Raw genomic sequence first — 20071 nt, forward strand, 5'->3', positions numbered from 1 at the left:
TTGCTAACAATTGATCTCAATAAAGCTTTGAATTTAGAACAGTGTTTAAAAGGTCTGAAGAAACTGTCTTGGTTTTGCTGGCCTATGGACCTGCCTCTTAAACTGGTGTTTTCATAAGTGTCGGCAGCATCCAGAGACGGATGCCACCTGCCTAAGGCAAAAAGTTTTGACAGAGTGGTGGGAAAATTTGGATAAAAGTTGCATCAATGTGGCAATGATGGTATGCCAAAGTCTAAAGGGCTTAAGGACTCATGGCTTACTGGGGGGAAAAAATCCAGATGCTAAAGTCTAAAGCAGTCACTTCTATGTTTTTCCTGGAGGAAGGGATGCTGGTGGCTTCGTTCCCTCCTCAATTGGGGGGGGTGTACAAAGCTGCCAGCACCACCACCTCCAGGGAGAACGCAGAAGTGACATCACAATGTCATGTGACATCATGATGTTACTGCCCCAGGCGCTGGGGATTTTAGTTACGTCTTGTGGTCCTTCATTAGAAGATTGGCGTTTGAATGGTAATACTTGATCAACTGCTTCATATGTGGCTTTCAGAGCCAGCCTAGAGAATCTTGGAACCCTGTACAGGAACCCTGTTCAGTAGCTTGCCGTCTGCCTGCAGCCTGAAGTATCTCGTCTGAGTGGGTATTCCCTGCACAGCGTAAAAGGCTAGATTAAAACTCATACCTCTGGCATGCTAACTTTCCACAGTGACCATTCAAAGCTGACACACTGTAGTCTGATAGGTCAGAAACAGCTTTATCTGGTATTTCTGGGCCCCTTGTACTCCAAAGTTCCCTCGAGTTGTTTGAGAAATGCTGGGATACAACAGTGGATGGCAGTGTTTTAGTTTAGTTTTCATATTGGTATGGGTAGTGTTCCTCTCGCTAGTGTCAACGGAACTATGGGCTCAACTTTTCTCTAAGAGGGATAGTGTGCATCTCGTTCAAACACATCATTTTGCTCTATCAAAATTGCTAGTCTGCATATGCTGTGTCAGTCATTCTGGACTGATCTTGTGCCAAGGGAATATAATGGAAAATATGCTTGTTTTAACAAGTAGGTTGCCAATAAAATTACTTCATCCCTTCTTTTAAAATAAGTAATGAAGAGCGTAACTGTTCAGGCAATGAAGTTGCATGTACCCCTGTAATAAAAATAATCTAGGTCAGGGGTTGCGATACAAGGACATCTGCAAGAGGGATCTGAAGGCCTTAGGGATGGACCTCAACAAGTGGGAAACCCTGGCCTCTGAGTGGCCCGCTTGGAGGCAGGCTGTGCAGCATGGCCTTTCCCAGTTTGAAGAGACAGTTGGCCAACAGTCTGAGGCTAAGAGGCAAAGAAGGAAGGCCCATAGCCAGGGAGACACACCAGGGACAGACTGCACTTGCTCCCAGTGTGGAAGGGATTGTCACTCCCGGATTGGCCTTTTCAGCCACACTAGACGCTGTGCCAGAACCACCTTTCAGAGCGCGATACCATAGTCTTTCGAGACTGAAGGTTGCCAATACATGAGGTCAGGGGTGTCCAAAGTTGTCAGCAGGAGGGCCACATCATCTCTCTCACACTGCGTCGGGGGCTGGGGAAAAAAAGAATTAATTTACATAAATTAATATACTAGAGGTGGAACTTACACGAATGAATGAAGGTCTTGCCGTAGCTCAAGGCCTATAAAAGGCCTTGCACAAAGCAAGGCTGGCCTTTTCTTTGCTGCTGCTACTGCATCACAGATGTGAAACAGCAAGCAGTGGAAGGAGCCCTCATCCCACAGCTAACACAAGAGGTCAAAGAGTCGCCCTCACTCTGAGAGCAGTCGCATCTGGCCAGTGCGGGCTCCAGCAAATTTCCGGAGGGCCCAAGGCTCATTGGGGACTGGGGTGTCCCTGAGGGCCGCATTGAGAGTCCTCGAGGGCCGCAAGTGGCCCCAGGGCCGGGGTTTGGGCACCCATGGTCTAGGTGAATGTAACTTAAATAGGCTCAAATACAACCACAGAAGGAGGAATTGAGCGTTTGATTACTTTAAGTGTAATTTTCATATTCAGAGTGGTTTTGGAACAGAATTCAAACTGCAATGGGCTGGAATTCTCTTATGGGGCTGAGGGCCAATGCTATAAACTCAATCCAACATAGCATTAGATAAGGTCTTGGAGGTCCTTGACTGCTCTGGGAAAATGGTGATAAGCTAGATCAGGGCTTTCTAGCCTGAGGGCTGGATCGGACATCCTCATTAATCCCTGCCGTGTGAATGTAGCTTACTTGTCCATTGGGGAGGCTGTCGTTGTTGCTACCCATCAGCCTCTGATTGCTCTACCCCAGCAGGCTCTGCTTCAGGATTTTCTGCCAGATATGGTGGGGCAGAGTGAACATGGGGGGGGGGGGGGCGTGATTGACAGTGGCAGCTTCCTTGGCAAAGTGTTAAGCTCTGATCACAGGGGTGAGGCTGTTTGTGGCATGCAGTGGTCTCCAGGTTGGAGACAGCTGAGCTAACTACTGAAGATGAAAATACAGACAAACGATGGTCTAGTTCAGGGGTTGGCAACCTTAAATATCCAAAGAGCCGTTTGGACCCGTTTTCCGGAGAAAAGAAAACCTCGGGAGCCACAAAATCCTTTTGACATATAAAATGAAGATAACACTGCATATATAGTTTTTTTTTACCTTTATGATCTGCTGCAAGCTCCCCTTCCTGTGCTAACCAGACAATATACTTATTGTCAAGATATATCTTGACTGAGGGCCCAATCCTACCTAACTTTCCAGCACTGATGCAGCCCAGACTTAAGGAAACAAATGTTCCCATACCTTGAGGAGGCCTCTGTGACTGACTCCCCACTACAAGATGCAGTGCATGCCCCATTAGAATGGCTGCACCGACACTGGAAAACTGGATAGGATTGGGCCCTGAGACGGCACTCTGAGGCTCACACAGGGTGACCAGATGTCATAACAATAAAAGAGGACAAGTCACCCCAAAATGTAGGATATTGAAGAAAAATGTAGGACCACAAAATAAAAGCTAAAAACACTCATCTATATTGATTATATATTGATCAATATATAGATTATATATTTATAATATAATACACTCACCATATACATGACCCACAGCACATTACGGGAGCAGGGGAAGCCCCAGCACACCATCTTCCCAGGCAGGAGCGGCCAAGCCCCCCTTTCCCTCTCCCGCAGCACAAAACAATCTCCCCCTCCGCCCAAGGGGAAAGCAGCAGCAGCCCATCCTGCCCCTTTAAATCCCAGCCTGTAAGAGCCAGAGCAGCAGCAGCCCATCCTGCCCCTTTAAATCCCAGCCTGCAGGAGCCAGAGCAGCAGCAGCCTGTCCTGCCCCTTTAAATCCCAGCCTGCAGGAGCCAGAGCAGATGGCTGAAAGAGCCGCATGCTGCTCTAAAAACACAGGTTGCCGATCCCAGGTCTAGTTTATCAGCCTGTCATGGATGAAATGGCATTTTCCTTGAAGGCGTTGCTCTGGACCCAGATTTTGCACCTGGATGTTCAAGTGTCAACTATGGCCTGAGGTACTTCCACCCTGTGTGTGCCGGCTTCAGACCAGAGTGTTTGCCTCTACAGGGCTACACTGGTTTCATTATGTCTGGATTATGGTAATTCTAAATGAGACTAGTCTTGAACACCACTTAGGGCTCAATCCTATCTAGCACAGGAGTGGCAGCTCCAAATAGCTACCACCAACTCTTGGGCTGGATCTGAGCATGGTTGAGGTCTGCATAGGGGAAGGGGAAATTTGTACCCTTACTTACCCAACTAAGGTCCCAGCCTGCTTATGGGGGCTTTTCAAGTCTGCAGCAGTTAAATTACTGGCACAGACTCAAGAAGCCTTGTGTTGGGCTTTCAAGTGGAGGAGGCTTCAGCCAGTCCTACCCCCCACTTGGCACTTGTTCAGCAGTGGTAACCAGGGGTTGATCTACAGCATCAATGAGGTGGCACAGGCCTCCCCAGGCACTGCTTCTCCAGGTGGAACAAACATACCTCACAGCATGTGCCAGTAGTTTGGCAGCCTAGGACTGGGCTATTAGACACATTATCCTATTACACACACAGGATCCTGCTGCATGATTGCCAGCAAGAATGACCACTTCACGCCTTTCTGTGACTTCTATTGGTTGTCAGTATGTTTCTAAGTGTTATTTTCAACCTAAAGTCCTAAGGGGCTTGAGGCTAGAGTGCCTGAAGGACCACCTCCCCCTCCCTGTGAAAATGTCCACCTTGAAGTAATCTCAGAGGGCTCTTCTGCATATTCTGCCACTCTGCAGGAGCTGCATCTACCTCACGTGTGAACATACTAGTTCTCCACAAGCCTGGCTAAGTTGCAGATGGCCCACACACACTAGGAGCAATAGAGAAGGCTTTGAACCCTATCACTGGCTCTGTTGACCACATGTATGTAATCCAGAGGCAACCCAATGCTAATCTGCTATGAAGCAGGCAAGCCAGAGTGGGGTTGCCACATCCAGAGTGAGGTTGCAGTGCAACTCTTGAGAAAGGGGAATTCATTCCCTGTGTCACACAACAGCCATCTCTACGGAGCTGCTCAGTTCTGTGCCACCTAAATTGGTGGTGCAGAGCTGAGCAGCCCGGTGTAAGGCCTGTCTGCTTGGCACTGGAGTTAGCATCCACCCTATGTGCCAGAGCCTGGTCCTACCCTCCTACCAGCCTACCCTCCCCAGACCCCCACACTGGTGACACAACTCTGTGTACAAGTCTTTGGACTCCCCCGGGGGGGGGGCCCAGAAGTCCTTACAGCACTTTTGCAACACCTGGAGGCTGGCACAAGGGCACCTTAGGATTATGCTCTTAGTGCTTTAAATCCATTTGGGAAAGTACAAACAAGAGAGTCTTACACTACTAACGTACTTAAAAAGCCACACTACAATTCTGTTCCTATACATTCAGGCATCAACCATCTCAGCTTATCCTACTTGATAGCGTTCTGAGAATAAAAAGGAGGGACAACCCTGTATGCTACCCCAAACTCCTTGGTAGAAGGGGCCAATAGAAATGTAATAAGCAAGCATTTAGAAATGTGTTGTACTGTTGAGAATACTTACTGAATCTCATTAAAAACATTCAAGAGTGAGAAAGGTTGGCAAAGCTACTGACTATGCAAAGTGACTGCAGAAGTCATGACACGCACTAGCATCTAGGAGACAAATATTTATTTGATTAATAACTTACAAAAATTGACAGGTTTAATTTATGTAAGGAGAGCTATTTTATTAAACATTTTACAGATTCTGTTCACAATGTAATACAACATCTTGACAGTAGTAAAATAATACTTGGCACAGTTATAAATAAGGTAAATTAAAAAAATCAATACACAGTTTAAAACAGCAATGCTCTTTATGCATATTAATTGTTAAAAACAAACTCAGGAGGGCACTGGAAAACTTAAAACCTGCAAAAATCAGCTTGTCTAGAGCAGACACAACATTTCTTTGCTCGTTCTGTATCGGATCAATGGACATTTAAATTCTTTATTTGAAATTTGTTTCATGTAGCCCCTAGAGTGTATATTATACTGCAGTATATTTAACATATTTCTTGGCAGAAAAAAATGCTGCATAGATGTGTTTTCTTCCCATTCAGATGGTTTCAGCATACATATACTTCAGTATTTCTGAAGACAAACTAGAACTGCACTAGAATTATTGTAAACAACTGAAAATACAGAACTTCCTCCTGGTTGCATCTATTTTGTTAGCCAATTTTGCAGTGCGCAGTCAGGCAACACTTACACCCTTTGTTTTGGTTCAACTGAACTAGAATTAACTGTTGTCAGAAACACAATCTTTTTACAGTTGTTTTTACAAGGAATCCATGATACACATGAGTGGAACTGGCAAAAAAATATGTTGCACAGGTTTTTTCTAGGGCTATGAAATGTATTTAGCATACACGCAGACAGCTTTAACACCACAAATGAGTCTGTGGAACTCCCAATTTTCCCAAATGGGGGCTCCACACCTTTAACGTAAGAGGAAAAAAGGTCTTGCACAAAATCGTTCAGTTTTAAAACTAACATTACAAGAAATGGTGTAAGAATAATATATTCTTGTTATACTTCATCTGACAAAATAGCACAGGCCTTTTATCACCCCTGCACCCCAGCTTCACTTTCTTTCCTTTGAAAATAGTATGTTGAAGAGATAGTTAATTATTTTTCCCCCAGTATACGGGGGGGGCCCTGTATCCACATATTCACTTATCCACAGATCAGGTTTGCAGGCCCCCTGCCCCCAGCAGAGGCCACAGGTGTCTCTCTGAGGCCTCAGCTGGGCTCAGCCTGAGCTTTACAATGAAAAAGGTCACTGCTGGTTTTTTTCGTAAAACTGGAAGTGACTTTTTTCATTGTAAAACTCAGTCTGAGCTTGGCAGAGGCTGTGGGTGGATGGACATCCTCAGCCTCTGCTGGGCTCAGAGAACCCTCCAGAGATGCCCTCTCGTATCTGCAGATTCGGGTATCCATGGGGGGTTCTGGAACAGAAACCCTGTGGATACAGGGGCGCGCCTGTGTTAAACATTCAAGTAAACTAGTGTTGCACTTCTGTAAATCTTGATATCTGGTACTTGCGAACTATGCACACCTAGCAATCAAAGAAACAGCTAGAGGGGAAAAAATGTCTACTTGCAAATACTGAACATCAACTATTTACAGTTTCACTGCTCCTCTTACTAAGGCAAGGGGCGGGAATACCACTAGATTGCTTTAATGCCTGTAATCTGTGCATTACAGGAAATGTTAGCTTTGCCAAGCATCCAACATGCAGTGAAGTCGCAGGGTACAGTGCTTTATCAACAGCAACATTGATCATCACTAAAAAGCCCATTAGGTATCTTCCTACATTTTTGGTTGAATAAAATGAAATGAGCAGCTTTTAAATATACTAACACACATACTCATACGCACACACTCACAAAGAGAAAACTATTTGATAAATTATTTATATACAGATGCACACATTCTTTACACTGGTCTCTATCGTCTATGTTAAGACTTCGCCCTCCCCTCACAGGTTTCTCGAACCACTATGCTGCTACAGCACTTAAAGATAACTAAACAGATTTTTTTTTTCAAGTCTCTCTGTAAACAATAGTTAAGGAAGCAGTGAATAATTCACAAGAAATATATAAAAATGCCATTAACAGAAAATCAGTGCATCACATCTAACAAAAAAAAAAAAAACCTCATCTGGAATGCAACTTCATAACAATCCTTCCCTTCTGAATATATCTGGGTTTGATCACTTGAGACAAAAAATAAGGGTGTTTCCCCCCATTTGTTGAAATGCCATATTCTTCAAGCCCTGCTATGTTACATTTTTCACAAACATGTGCTACAAAGACATCTTGCTTTCTGTTTGAATTCCACCATCTCCATGCCTGTAAAAATAGTTAAGTTTTATCAGCATTTACTCCTTCAGCAAGTGCAAGCAATTTAATTAGTCGTATGTTTTCTTCCTATTATTGAGAGTTTGCCTTTTCCTTCTTTGGTTCCACCTGTGTTGTCAAACTTCCCAACTCTCCAATGACTGGAGAAAGTATTGTGCACAATTCACTGCTTGCATATATTATAATTTTCTTTCTTTACTTTCTGCAGGATATTATATACTATATTTTATTTTGTGGTCTAATTTAAAAATGTTTCATCATGCACACAAGTGGAGCTTTATATTGGACAAAAAAAGCCATACTTCCTTTGTGCAACTTTCCCCCCAGAACAAACAACTTCACACAAAGTTTATTATGAATAACACACTGTATCAGAAACAAGACAGCCCCAACAGCCAACAGCCATTACTTTTAGGTTACCGTTCTGTGATCAATATCTTGCTGTGTCCTGCTTCAGCAACTGCAGACTTTACAGTGGATCCCCAATAAAACCATGTGATTCTTCGGAGTATTGAATGCACATTTTTCAATGCACATAATACTATAGCAAATCTATACAAAAATTCCATTACAGGAAATATAATACAGTGATCTCAAAGTTCTGGATGCTCTGTGACTCTAAATTCCAATGAAATTGTTCAAATTATGAAATAAATAATGTCCAGCACAGCATGACCTTAGCATGTCTGTAATTTAACAATCTCATGCTCCATTGTAAAAGCAGATAAAAGGAAAGAAAATGCTGTGAATATGTTGTAGTGAATAATTCCCATGGCAAGGAACAGTTAAGATCCCCTTTTTCATATTCCTCCTCATTATCAGGATTGGCAGTTTATTCTGTCCTTTGTTGACATCTGTTAAGAAAACTGATGCGGAGAAGGTACCATTAGATTCACTGTTAGCTCTATTCATAGCATGCTACTGTTCAAGGGACGTGGATTGGAGAGAAACAAATGTTGAGGCACCACGCAGATATGATATGGTCACAGGCTGGAGGTGGGCGTTACACGAGCTGGTAGCCACTTCCAGATGTTTGCTCATATTCTATTGTATACTGCCTTGTCCAGTCCACGATAACAGGGCGAAAAAGACCACAGCATCTGAATTCAAAGAAGTCTATAATATTTCTTATACATCCATGGCTAAAAACAAAAAACAAAGATGCAGAGTTACATAAATGCGTTACAAGCTGAAAAGGGCAATATGTACTATACAAAATACTACAGCCTAGTACCTACTGTGCTTGTTGGTGCTAATGGCACATGGTACTGATGTGATTGCTGGTACTGATACCCATAGTATCACTGTGACTGAAAACCAGTGTGACACAGTGGTCAGACACACTGTGATCTTTCAAATAAAAAAGTCATTGGTTCTACTGGCTCATCAGTCAAGAACTCACTATGCAGTCTTAGGCACACTCTCTCTGTCTCCTCACCTTTCAAGGTTACTTAATTAACATTTACAGCACTGATTGTGCAAAGTGCTTTTGTGACAGAGACAAGAAAAATCATCTCCTTAGGGCTGCTGAAAGAACTGATGGCATAATGTACGTGAAGGATTACAAATACTTTGATGCCATATAAGTCATTGATTTCGATGGAACCTGTATTACAAAATGCAACAACGCAGAGCTGGAAAGGAAGTATGGAGCTGGGTTATAGCAACTAGGAGAGGAGGCACCAGAGGAAAGGAATGCTGGGAAAATAATTGGTTAAGAGAATACAGCCAAAATGCACTGGGCAGTATTTGAGAGATAATGTAGGAAAGAGGAGGTTGAACACAGACCATATCTAGACAGAATGTGGATAAGTGTTAGAATATGGATGATAGTTAACATAAAGCATAGAAAATAGGATTAAAATTGTGACACTTTGTTTTCGATGTCACAAGGTTTCACTGTTGGATCATACTGTTGGCTTCACCAAAGGAATGTACAAGAAAAACAGCAGGATGAAATGGGTGCTAGACAATGTGTAAGGGATTAATTACGCTGATATGAGAAAAGAATCTATGCAGGTATCTTTGACACATACTAATGGATCAGACTAAAACTGGCCCATGTCATATAAAGAGTACAGATGTTACTTTACAAGAACTACATTTCTCAATTCTGTTTGCAGGAAGCTGTTTTCATTTGTAGTAATGTGCATTTGGGAAGCTATTAAGTTTTTATTGCATACACCGCTAAATAGTGAGTATGTGTGTGCGTGAGAGAGAGATAGGCAATCTTATGCACGGCTACTCAGAAGTAAGTCCCATTGAGTTGAGACTTACTTACAGGTAAGAGGGTACAGAACTGCAGCTATAGGCTATTATTATGTCTTTCAAGGTATTTGTAGTTTGTTTATATATAAAATTCTCAGATAATACATTTTAACAAATACTTAACTAATAGATTTCTATTACTTGAAGGAGATTGTGTTGTTTAGCAGCACTTTATTTCAGTCAGGCTCACAACAGATGAGACACAGGAGACTCATGATCCATTTTTAAAAATTGTTGTTGTTAAAACTGAACTGCCACTGTAGATGTCTGACTTGCACAGCGGTGGAAAAGAAGGGGCTGTATAACCTCTTCCACACAAATTGCTTATGGATAAAAACTGCACCACCATTTTCTCTACTGGCTTCATTTTAAGTAAAACACGTGCTTTAGTAAAACACAGGAGAAATCATTTATTATGTAGGGTTCTACATTCTCACTCATCAAGACAGGTAGGTGACTGCCCTCTTGTGAGCATGATTTGAGAATCCCAAGACTTCCTTCCATCCTTAGAGCTGCAGAGGTGAGCAAGCCTAGTATCCATAATTCTGAAGGGAGCACCAGCCCCCTCCCCAGACTGAAGTTTAGAAAACAGAATGAAAGTTATTCATCTGCTGCACTGCTAAGACCCCTGGAGTAACCCTTTCAGTGTAGGGCCAGCCACTGGACTCCCTGATACACCCTTTCTATGTCCAAAGCTGAAGCTGGCAAGAGGAACAGGGACACCCCTGACCTTGCACTGAGGTGTACTGAAAAGTTAGGGACAAGAAGAACGGCAGGGATCTTGGCAACTGTGATTTCTGGCCACAAAAATTGTGAGCCTGTTCATTGTTCATGTGTTTCCCATATCTTATCTAATTTGACTTTCAAATGTAAAGACAGTGGCAAAAATATGCACTTCCACACGTTTGTTCATTCACATACTTACTTAAATGGACTTTCAATAGACGTTGTTGTCACTTTAAAGTGCTTATATCGTCTCGCATTCATTCTTTCATTTGTAGTAATACCTAAACAGGAGATCTGGGGGAAATGGAGAAGAACAAGGAAGTATTTAGAATTTTTGAAGTTACATGTATACAAACCACTGAAGTGAAGAAATGTTGCTGCTTCAAGTCAAGACAGAGATCATAAAAAGAGGAAAAGACAGTAAAAATTGGATATTTTTGTCTACATCTGCAGATACTGTGGAATTGGTTGTGCACATACAACAAAGTATGCAATTTTGTGGCTGCATGAACCATAAGGAAAACATGAGACTTTGGCATCAACACTGGACTCGGTTTTCACTTCTAAAACACTCAAGTGATAACAATGTGTCTGTCCATGAACAGTTTCTTTAGCATCACATCAATCCCTGAAATCATCAGTGGATTTGGTTAACATTTTCCTGCTCCACAAAACATTCTATCATGTTCTTTTCATGCATTCCCATTAAACAAACCTGTAGACGAAAACCCAGTTAGTTAATTTCATGGCTGTTATTGTGTTATATTAAGACCAAAAAAAAAAAAAAACAACACCCCAGAAAGATAAAGTTTTTAAATTAGTTAAAAGAAAAACGGATACACTTTCCCAGATACGGACAACATAATTTCTGATTCTCGTTATAGCAGCATTTCTCCATCTGTGGACCAGGACCCACTTGGTGGATTGTGACCTGATTTCTGGTGGGTCCCACAGAGCCTCTAATGAAAACAAGGGTGCCGGAAAGATCAGGTAACTAACTGCCTCAAGCCTGGAGACTATTCAAATATCTGTAACTGTGTTGGCAACCTTCAGTCTCGAAAGACTATGGTATCACGCTCTGAATGGTGGTTCTAGAACAGTGTCTAGTGTGGCTGAAAAGGCCAATTCGGGAGTGACAATCCCTTCCACACTGGGAACAGGTGCAGTCTGACCCTGGTCTGTCTCCCTGGCTATGGGCCTTCCTTCTTTGCCTCTTTGCCTCAGTCTGTTGGCCAAGTGTCTCTTCAAACTGGGAAAGGTCATGCTGCACAGCCTGCCTCCAAGTGGGCCGCTCAGAGGCCAGGGTTTCCCACCTGTTGCGGTCCACTCCTAAGGCCTTCAGATCCCTCTTGCAGATGTCCTTGTATCGCAGCTGTGGTCTACCTGTAGGGTGCTTTCCTTGCACGAGTTCTCCATAGAGGAGATCCTTTGGGATCCGGCCATCATCCATTCTCACAACATGACCGAGCCAACGCAGGCGTCTCTGTTTCAGCAGTGCATACATGCTAGGGATTCCAGCACTTTCTTCAGATAGCTGCTAACTGCCCTGAAAAGAGCTAAGCTCCTACAGCTTAAAAGATTACTGACCTTCTTAGAGTGCATTTCAGCAATGCAAGTTTCTTTGCCAGTAAAACAGCTGCATTTAGAATGTACTTCATTTCACCTTTACCCTCCTTTGTGTTCCTACCTCAATCATCATGTCCAATAAAATACACACGTAACAGATTGGAAAGAGAATGTCATTTTTTCATCCTTCCACAGTACTTGCTTCAAATCCAATACCATCTGACTTAGGAAATGAAGTATATTTCAATTTTCTAATGCTTTTCACATCAGGGAGAATAACAGCCCACAGCCGCAACATACAGAGCTCCACATATGTACATTCTATGATAGGAAACACTCCATACACACATGGAAGAACCTCTGGGTCTACAAAGAATATTTCCATTAACTTCATAAATAAAGGGAAACATCTTCACTCCAAGCTGCACATGAAGATCAAAGATGCCCAACCACGATCAGAACACGATTTTATTTATTTCAATCCCAACCAGTTAAAGCTATTTAAAAGTATAAGAGAAAGCAAGCTGCTTGTATCTTTATTATTAATTCTGCTGGTCAGGCCAAATTCTTTCCTACCTGATACATCTGACACATTAGCAGCACAGCCACCCACATGAAGTGAAACACACTGTTCAAAAACATCCAGAACATCCAAGGCGAACAGGTGGCAATTTGTGTAATATATGTCCAAAAACCATCTGCTGTATAACTAGTGTGACAGTGGATTCCCCAATCTGGAATAAAAAAAAAAAAACATAGATGGAGTAAGAAGATGTTCTCTGAACTCCATTGCCACATCCTTGCCTTTTGGTATTGAAGATACAAAGCTTTGCAAGTTTCTAACTATTAAAAGGGCAGTGCAGCAACAGAGCAAATTCTATGGGGAATAATTCAAGATGAAAGTGTTTTTATGATAAAACCCGCTAGACCAGTGATGCTCGAACTATGGGTTGAGACCCACTGGTGGGTCACGACCTGATTTTTGGTGGGTTCCCAAACAGTGATGGAAAGATCAGATTTTTGAATTGCCTCAAGCCCTGAGGCTATTCAAAAATCAGATACTGCAGCTGCAAAAAGCTCAGCTCCTGCAGTTTGCAAGCATGTGTAAATATAGGGAGGTAATTGCTTGAGTGTCTTTTTCTGGTTATTATTACTTATAAATAAATCATGATTTCTTTCTATATCTCCTTTTTGGTAAGCTTAAGTGGGTCCTAATAGAGTGTCATTTAAAAAATGGGTACAGGTGCTAAAAAGTTTGGGAACCACTGTGTTAAACAATAACAAATGTGTAGTTCAATGCCTACAGGCAATAAAAAAAACAACACAATTGCATACAACATAAGAGTATGCAGACACACTAAGAATTAAATCAGGCAGTTAGAAAGCGATTCAGGAAATATACTCACAAGAGATACATCCATAAATCATCCAGCATATCATGAAGAGTAAAAAGAATAGATATCCCATGAAATAACGATGGTTGCCAGCTCCTAAGTACAACAGAGAAAATGATAAGATACTAGAGGTGGTGATTTAAACAAAAACTTCTGTAATACTGTAAGCAGAGCGTCCCTGCCATAAGACTCAAACTTGTTGCAGTTGGACAGTAAAATTTGTCACATAATTTGCAAAGAAAGCACAAGCCTTTTCTGAGGAAGGATTCAAGGGATAAAGCAAGTTATGACTGACAACAAATACAATATAAACTAGATTCAACACCCAATGGTAATTTCTTCTCCAAAATAGATGTAACTTTCATGTTATCTGAGGTGCCAATACAATAAATATTTTAAGAATTCTGTTTTTACATGGAATCTTTTTTAGTTGCTATGATTTGTGCTTCAAGGTCATCCTGCCAAATAGTCACACATTGAATTTCTTCCCTTACAACTCTAAGCAAAAGTTCTAATAGGTTCAGCTGCATCATATGTAGATGATCATACGTAGAAACAACCCCCTGAAAAACTGTGCTAGTTATCAAGTTCTGTTTGCTTCCCTTCAGTGTTTTACCCAGGCAGAAATCCCCAAACTGGGTGATAATTAGTTTTAAGGGAAAATTGAAATATTTGAGGCAACCCCTTGCCTCTTCTGTCACCAAGAGAAAAAAGCATATGGTGTGTCCACCAGTCCCAACATGACCTCTGATCCTTCCACTGTGGCCACTCAGGGATGCCAGCTGATGAGCAGAAGCTCAGCTGTTGCTCCGTAGGAGCTTGTGGGGCAGCTGGTTGGCTAAAGACGCACCAAGGCAACATCCCTGCAAACTGGCAGAGAGAAGCAGTGGCTTGCTGTGCCTTACTAGCAAGGCTTCAAGCCTGACAAATACAGGCAGCCCGGTCCAGGGAATGGATGGTGGTGCGGTATTGATGCAGGAGGGGAGGGTGGCATGGAGACGATGCTTCCTTTTGGCCCAGCAGGAGTGCTGGAAGTGGGTGGTACAATGGGCAAATATCAAATTATTCATCAACGTTAAAGTGAAACAACTTTAAACAACGTTAAGAAAGGACTTTCTGTAAAGTACAATTTATTTCTGAACTAGTGCCCTCAATCCATGCCACAGAATGCCGATACACTTGGATCTACTTATCTGCTTCCCCTAGGCCACATTAATTGCCTACCCAGTTCAGTGCTATTAAATGCTATCAGGAACTGAGCCATCAAGCTCCTTCCACAGTCCCATTGCTTCTTCCTGCTGCATGACATCTCCCAGATACCCTACCCCAGACCATATTAGCCAACTAGCACACAAGCAGTAGTTTGGCTGAACTTATGTTTTGTAAATCGTGGTAAAAATAATTCCTGGGCATCTTCTAACGTCCCAACAGCAATGGTGAATACGTGGAAACTAAGGAACAATGCTATGACTCAAAATGAAATACACACGCACCACAAATATGCTAAGGAAAAGTTTAATGGTAAACTACTAGTACACTGAATGCTCTGTTCAGTACATACCTACACAATTACCAACCCATGGGCAGTGATGATCGAACTTGGCTATACATCGATTGCACACACCACAATGTTTGGACCTCACTGGTTTCCGTATCTGTTTGACAGAGTTTAACACACATACAATTGCAATAAGCTTTACAGATGAAATACAAATGTATGACATTTTAGACAAACCATTTTTGCTGTTGCTCTCACTCGTATGTACAGTGCCATCAGGCAGCTTCTAAGGAGAAGAGCAGTACCATCACATTCTAACCCTGACTTCACTTGCAAATACAGACCTCTCTCACGTTATTTTTCTGTAATAAACTTAAATTATGTATTTGTTATAGTGTACATGCCTTCCATGAGTTTTAAAAGAGTCCAAATGGCTTACAAAGGAAGCACTGCACTTGATGTGAGCATTTGGACAAATGGGTCACAGGGTCTCAATGGCAAAAATTAAAGCCAAACACAGGAAAATTCGCTTTTCCATCCTAAGTCTGAATTTCCCCACCATTACTTAATTTTATTGCCAACATTAAGAAAGCACCTTTGATCTAGAGATCGAAACAGCAAAGATTTTATTAATGAGGGGAAAAAACCCATAACTTCCCAACAAAGAGGCCTTGAAGGCATTTCTAGTGCTTGTAGTTATCGAAAGATCAAATGATTATGCACAATGAGCGTCTGCATAAATAATTTGTACACTCAGTGGAACAGACTGAACAAGATACTGCTGTATCTATGTAGAAAATATTTCATCAAAACAAATGAAGAGCACAAAAGCTTTTTTGTTGTAGGAATGACACCTGCAATATTTTACTTTTCACTGTTTCAAAGCAGCAAATATATCAAAGAAAAACATGTGTCAGAAGTACAAAATTAAACTGTCAACCCCATAAACTGACAACTCTATAAAGATAGCCTTTTTAAGATAGCCTTTAAAAGACTGTCTTTTCAGTACACCCCAAAACAAACAGAACACTTACACTCTATGCTCAGTTATCTTCATGCAGAAATGAAAATACAGCTACATACTATAAACATTTCTTTTGAATGAATGATAGGGCACAATCCTAACCAACTTTCCAGCACTGAGATAAGGGTCATGAAACTCTGAGCTAAGGGAACAAACATACCTTGAGAAGGCCTCCATGACTGCCACCTAACTGCAGTATGAAGTACATGCTCCACTGGCACAGCTACAGTAAAGCTGTGCAGGAAAGTTGGTTAGGATTTGGGCCAAAATAATTTTTTATTTTGATGGGATATACAAAACTTTTAAACTTTTACAAAAATTTCAGATAATGAAGTGAATTTGGATAATGAATGTAAATATTGATATTTTCAACACAACGGCATAATTCCTGCCCAGCCTGAGAACTACTTTTTAATTATTAAAATCATACTCCACTTAAGGCATGAAGAAGTCTTATACATGGCAAAAACTTTTGACTGGCAGAGGTGACAATAACCAACCTTGATGCTCACTTTCTCCACCCTTCATGTTGAGAACTGACTTAGCAACAAAATACCCAGATTGGGCATGCATGGCTACAATATACCTGCCAATTACAAATGAAATTTGTTGGTGGAAATATTTTCATGGTTTGTGCCCCTCCTCTGAAGTAGAAAAAAACAATTAGGATTAGAAGAAACAAGCCAGTGGCTGTAGAAGGGATGTTTAACATTACTGGCTTGCCAGAACCCCTAAGGCCACAGACAGCAAGAGTTGAAGAGAAGCCTTAATCTCATGTCCTCCAAGTAATGCCAAAGATGAGCCAGGAGCCACACGTCATTTTGGCTTGTGGGAGGAAAGGCCTTTAAGCCCAGGGTGGCAGTTGCATCTGGGGCTGCCTGGGGAATGCTTTCAAGGGGCCACTTTACCTTGGGCCCATTACAGACTCTTAAGGTGGCAGCAGGAACACCAGTGAACTAGAGAGAGGCTTCAAGATGTCCTCCAATATTTCTTACAACAGCCCCAGCAACCCAACAACTCTTACCTGTCCCATCAAAACGTTGCTCTTTTATCTAAAGTTTGCAAACTCTGGCTTACAAAAACCAGGAGTCCAAATCGTGGGTTGATGAGGCAAGAGTCTTACGGCAGTAACATGCACAATCCTTGCATGCTATAGCAACAACTACAGCAACAGATGTATTAGCAACAACAGTGTCTATATTGGTACAAAAATATTTCCTGGAAAGAGGTTCAGGCACAGACACAACCACTGAATCTGTACATAAACTGAACCCACTTCACGCTGCCATCCATGTTCAGCTTTCCCACTATCAGGACCTCCAATATTTTTAAGGACTGCTACCAAAATATTTAGGAACTGAAAAACCTAAAGAATTACAATGTTGTTTGTTGAAAATGTTGTTGAAGACAAACATGGCATTAAAATGTATATCCTAATTACACGCAAGTTTAAAAAAGCATACTACCAAACAGGTACTGCAGAATATACTGAGGTCCAGACTTCCTGTCTCCGCAAGTTCCACTATTGTCTACAGAGGAACAAAAACAATAGTATTTAATATTTTAACAAGCAACTGTACACAAGGCATTTTCACAGCACTTAACACAGATCATCTTAGGCCCTGGCAAGTAGATCAGGTCATGCCATTTTTTGTTAAATCAATTTAACGGCTGAAAAACTGCAGACACAGGGCCCAATCCTACCCAATTTTCCAGTGCTGCTGCAGCTGTGCCAGTGGGGCATGCACTGCATCTTGTGGTGGGGCAGCAGTCACAGAGGCCTCCTTAAGGTATGGGAACATTTGTCCCTTTACCTTGGTGCTGCATTGTGACTGCACCGGTGCAGGAAAATTGGATAGGATTGGGCCCACACACTCCTATGTGGTTCTGCACCACTAGCTTTTAAATGCAAGGGATCTCCACCACCACCTCACAATGCAACAATGCTGCCTAGTGCTGAGACGGCCCCAACATCAGGTTTGTGGAGTTGCTCCAATGGCCCAAGATCCCTTTCTACTTGCTCAAAAAGCACCTATCGCAGCAGGCCAGGGCCCTATAAAGTTTCCCCAATATTAGCACAGCAGCAGGATGAACTATTGTTGTGGGGTAAAGAAGGCAGTCTGATTTCTGCTTCCTTATGCTCACAGTGAAGCCCTTAACACAAACCTATGTTCTGCCGCCCCACAGTGAGAGTCTCAATCTTAAGCGTTATCTAGTCAAGCTGCTCACCATACAGTAAAACTGTCCCTAGATTGTACCACTTCATAGACTGTAGGTAAGAGACCACTCTCTCATATTACATTCTCCCAGCACGTAGAAAACTGTGAACCAGGGAGAAGGGCTAATAATTGAGCCTTTTTGCTAGATTGGGCCTCAGGCAGCATATTGCCCATCTACTCCAGCTACCAGTGAGCTTCTGGCCCAATTTACCTGGAGCCCTTCACTTCTGAAAGAGCGTTTTCACCTCACACAATCTTTCTCATCCACTGAGGTCAGCTGGAGTAGCTTGAGATTCCTTCCTCCTCAGAAGCCAAATTGACGCCAACTCTGAACGGTTTTCTTAATAATGACAGTTACCACTGAAAAGCTCTACTTAAAGAGGCCTGCCTAGCTACATCTTTATTTTTTCTCTGTTGATTTGTAAAACCTTGGTTTGAGGTGGGCCTCTCCTGGGATTATTTACATTGCACAATACTTTGAGCAGGCAAATTTATAAAATGCTTTTCTAACACAATATAATATATTAATATAATATATAATAATCAATATTATTATTAATTATTATATTAGTAATATAATATTTAATATTTATATATTAAATATATAAATATATTTATATTTATATATTAATTTAATATATAATATACATATTGTTATATATAACAATATAACACAATAATAAGTTAACCCTGGCCCTCCTCATTCCAACAGTGTCTTTTCTAGTGGCTGTCTGCTGGTATTCTTTTGCATCTTTTTAGATTGTGAGCCCTATTGGGACAGGAAGCCATTAGTTACTTGATTTTGCACTGTAAACCGCTTTGTGAACTTTTAGTTGAAAAGCAGTATATAAATACTGTTAATCATCATCATCTTATCTTTCAAGTAATATTTAAGATGCATGGGATTTTATTACCTTTTTCTTTTGTTCTTCTGTGGCTTTAATAATTCCTGGATCTGATTTCCAGGATTTTCCAAAATTGTAGAAAAGTGCAACACTATTGGCAAGGAATGGAAGGTGGATGAACATAAAATTTAGATGTATTTAACATTAAGGAATGTACATAAAACATGTTCACATTAATATTTCTTTTCTAAGGAACAATGTTCTAAAAATTAGCATAAAAGGGTTTTGTAGTCCACCTGTCATAATATTTTGTAGAAAAAATTCAGTATATATTTTGAATGTATCCAAAAGCTTTTTATTATATACTGTTCAACAGAATAATCACCTCTTAATTTATTCCAGAAGCTCTAAATTTATTAGGTCCTTAAAATATTTTCTAAAAGAACGTATAACAACTGCCTATTCACATTTTTTTAAAAAAGCATTTTAACTGAAATTTCCAGTCATTTAAATCACAAGAGAACACTTTTAACCATATAAGGGATTGCATATGGCATTGACTATTACCATAATCATGCCTTTAAAAAAAAAGTACTGAAGTTCATATTCAATTGAAAGTTCTTCTACTGTAAACAGAGAACTGAAAGAAGAAAGTTCACGATTATTTGAAAGAATAAAATACTCCTTCTGGATACACTTAGCATTTTCTTTCACATGATCTAAATTCCTCCTTGTTCAGATTTTGGAGTTGACTTTGCTGTGTTAATGACATCTTATTTCTGTGTTTTCTTCAAATTAACAAAAAGTAAAAACTTGTTATACTTTGATGGATTCAAATGCTTCCTACCACAATTCTACTAACAGTTTCACTTGCTGATTCAGTAAAAAATGCAAACACAGTGAATGTGCTTTCACATTAATCTGTGTAGCCTCAAACTACTAATTTCAGTGGGGCTCCAACAATACTAATAATACTAATATGTTAACAGCAATTCTCTGGTAGATATTGGCAATGTGCAGAACTTGGGCTCAGTTGACTGCTGTAAGTTGGACTGAGAGGATCGTAGCCTGTGCCTTTCATGTGCCAATAGACAGTCAGTCTGAGTTTGTCTGAG

General features: G+C 41.2%; 1 protein-coding gene across 2 annotated transcripts in view; it reads right to left on the reverse strand.

Annotated features, from left to right (window-relative positions):
• Positions 1–5214: 5214 nt before the first annotated feature.
• ZDHHC17 (zinc finger DHHC-type palmitoyltransferase 17) overlaps positions 5215–20071 on the reverse strand; it is a 63428-nt gene continuing 48571 nt past the window's right edge. The window contains exons 11-17 of one of the 2 annotated variants that reach the window (XM_066633857.1): positions 19026–19107; positions 17359–17421; positions 14932–15025; positions 13383–13466; positions 12553–12710; positions 10610–10704; positions 5215–8558 (exon numbers count right to left, since the gene is read on the reverse strand). In XM_066633857.1, coding sequence (XP_066489954.1) covers positions 8420–8558; positions 10610–10704; positions 12553–12710; positions 13383–13466; positions 14932–15025; positions 17359–17421; positions 19026–19107 — 715 coding nt within the window. In that variant the 3' untranslated portion in view covers positions 5215–8419. Of the gene's footprint in view, positions 8559–10609; positions 10705–12552; positions 12711–13382; positions 13467–14931; positions 15026–17358; positions 17422–19025; positions 19151–20071 lie in introns of both variants that reach the window. The other variant, XM_066633858.1, reaches the window with a different exon arrangement.

The sequence above is a fragment of the Tiliqua scincoides genome, chromosome 7, assembly GCF_035046505.1.
Source record: "Tiliqua scincoides isolate rTilSci1 chromosome 7, rTilSci1.hap2, whole genome shotgun sequence".
NCBI lineage: Eukaryota > Metazoa > Chordata > Lepidosauria > Squamata > Scincidae > Tiliqua > Tiliqua scincoides.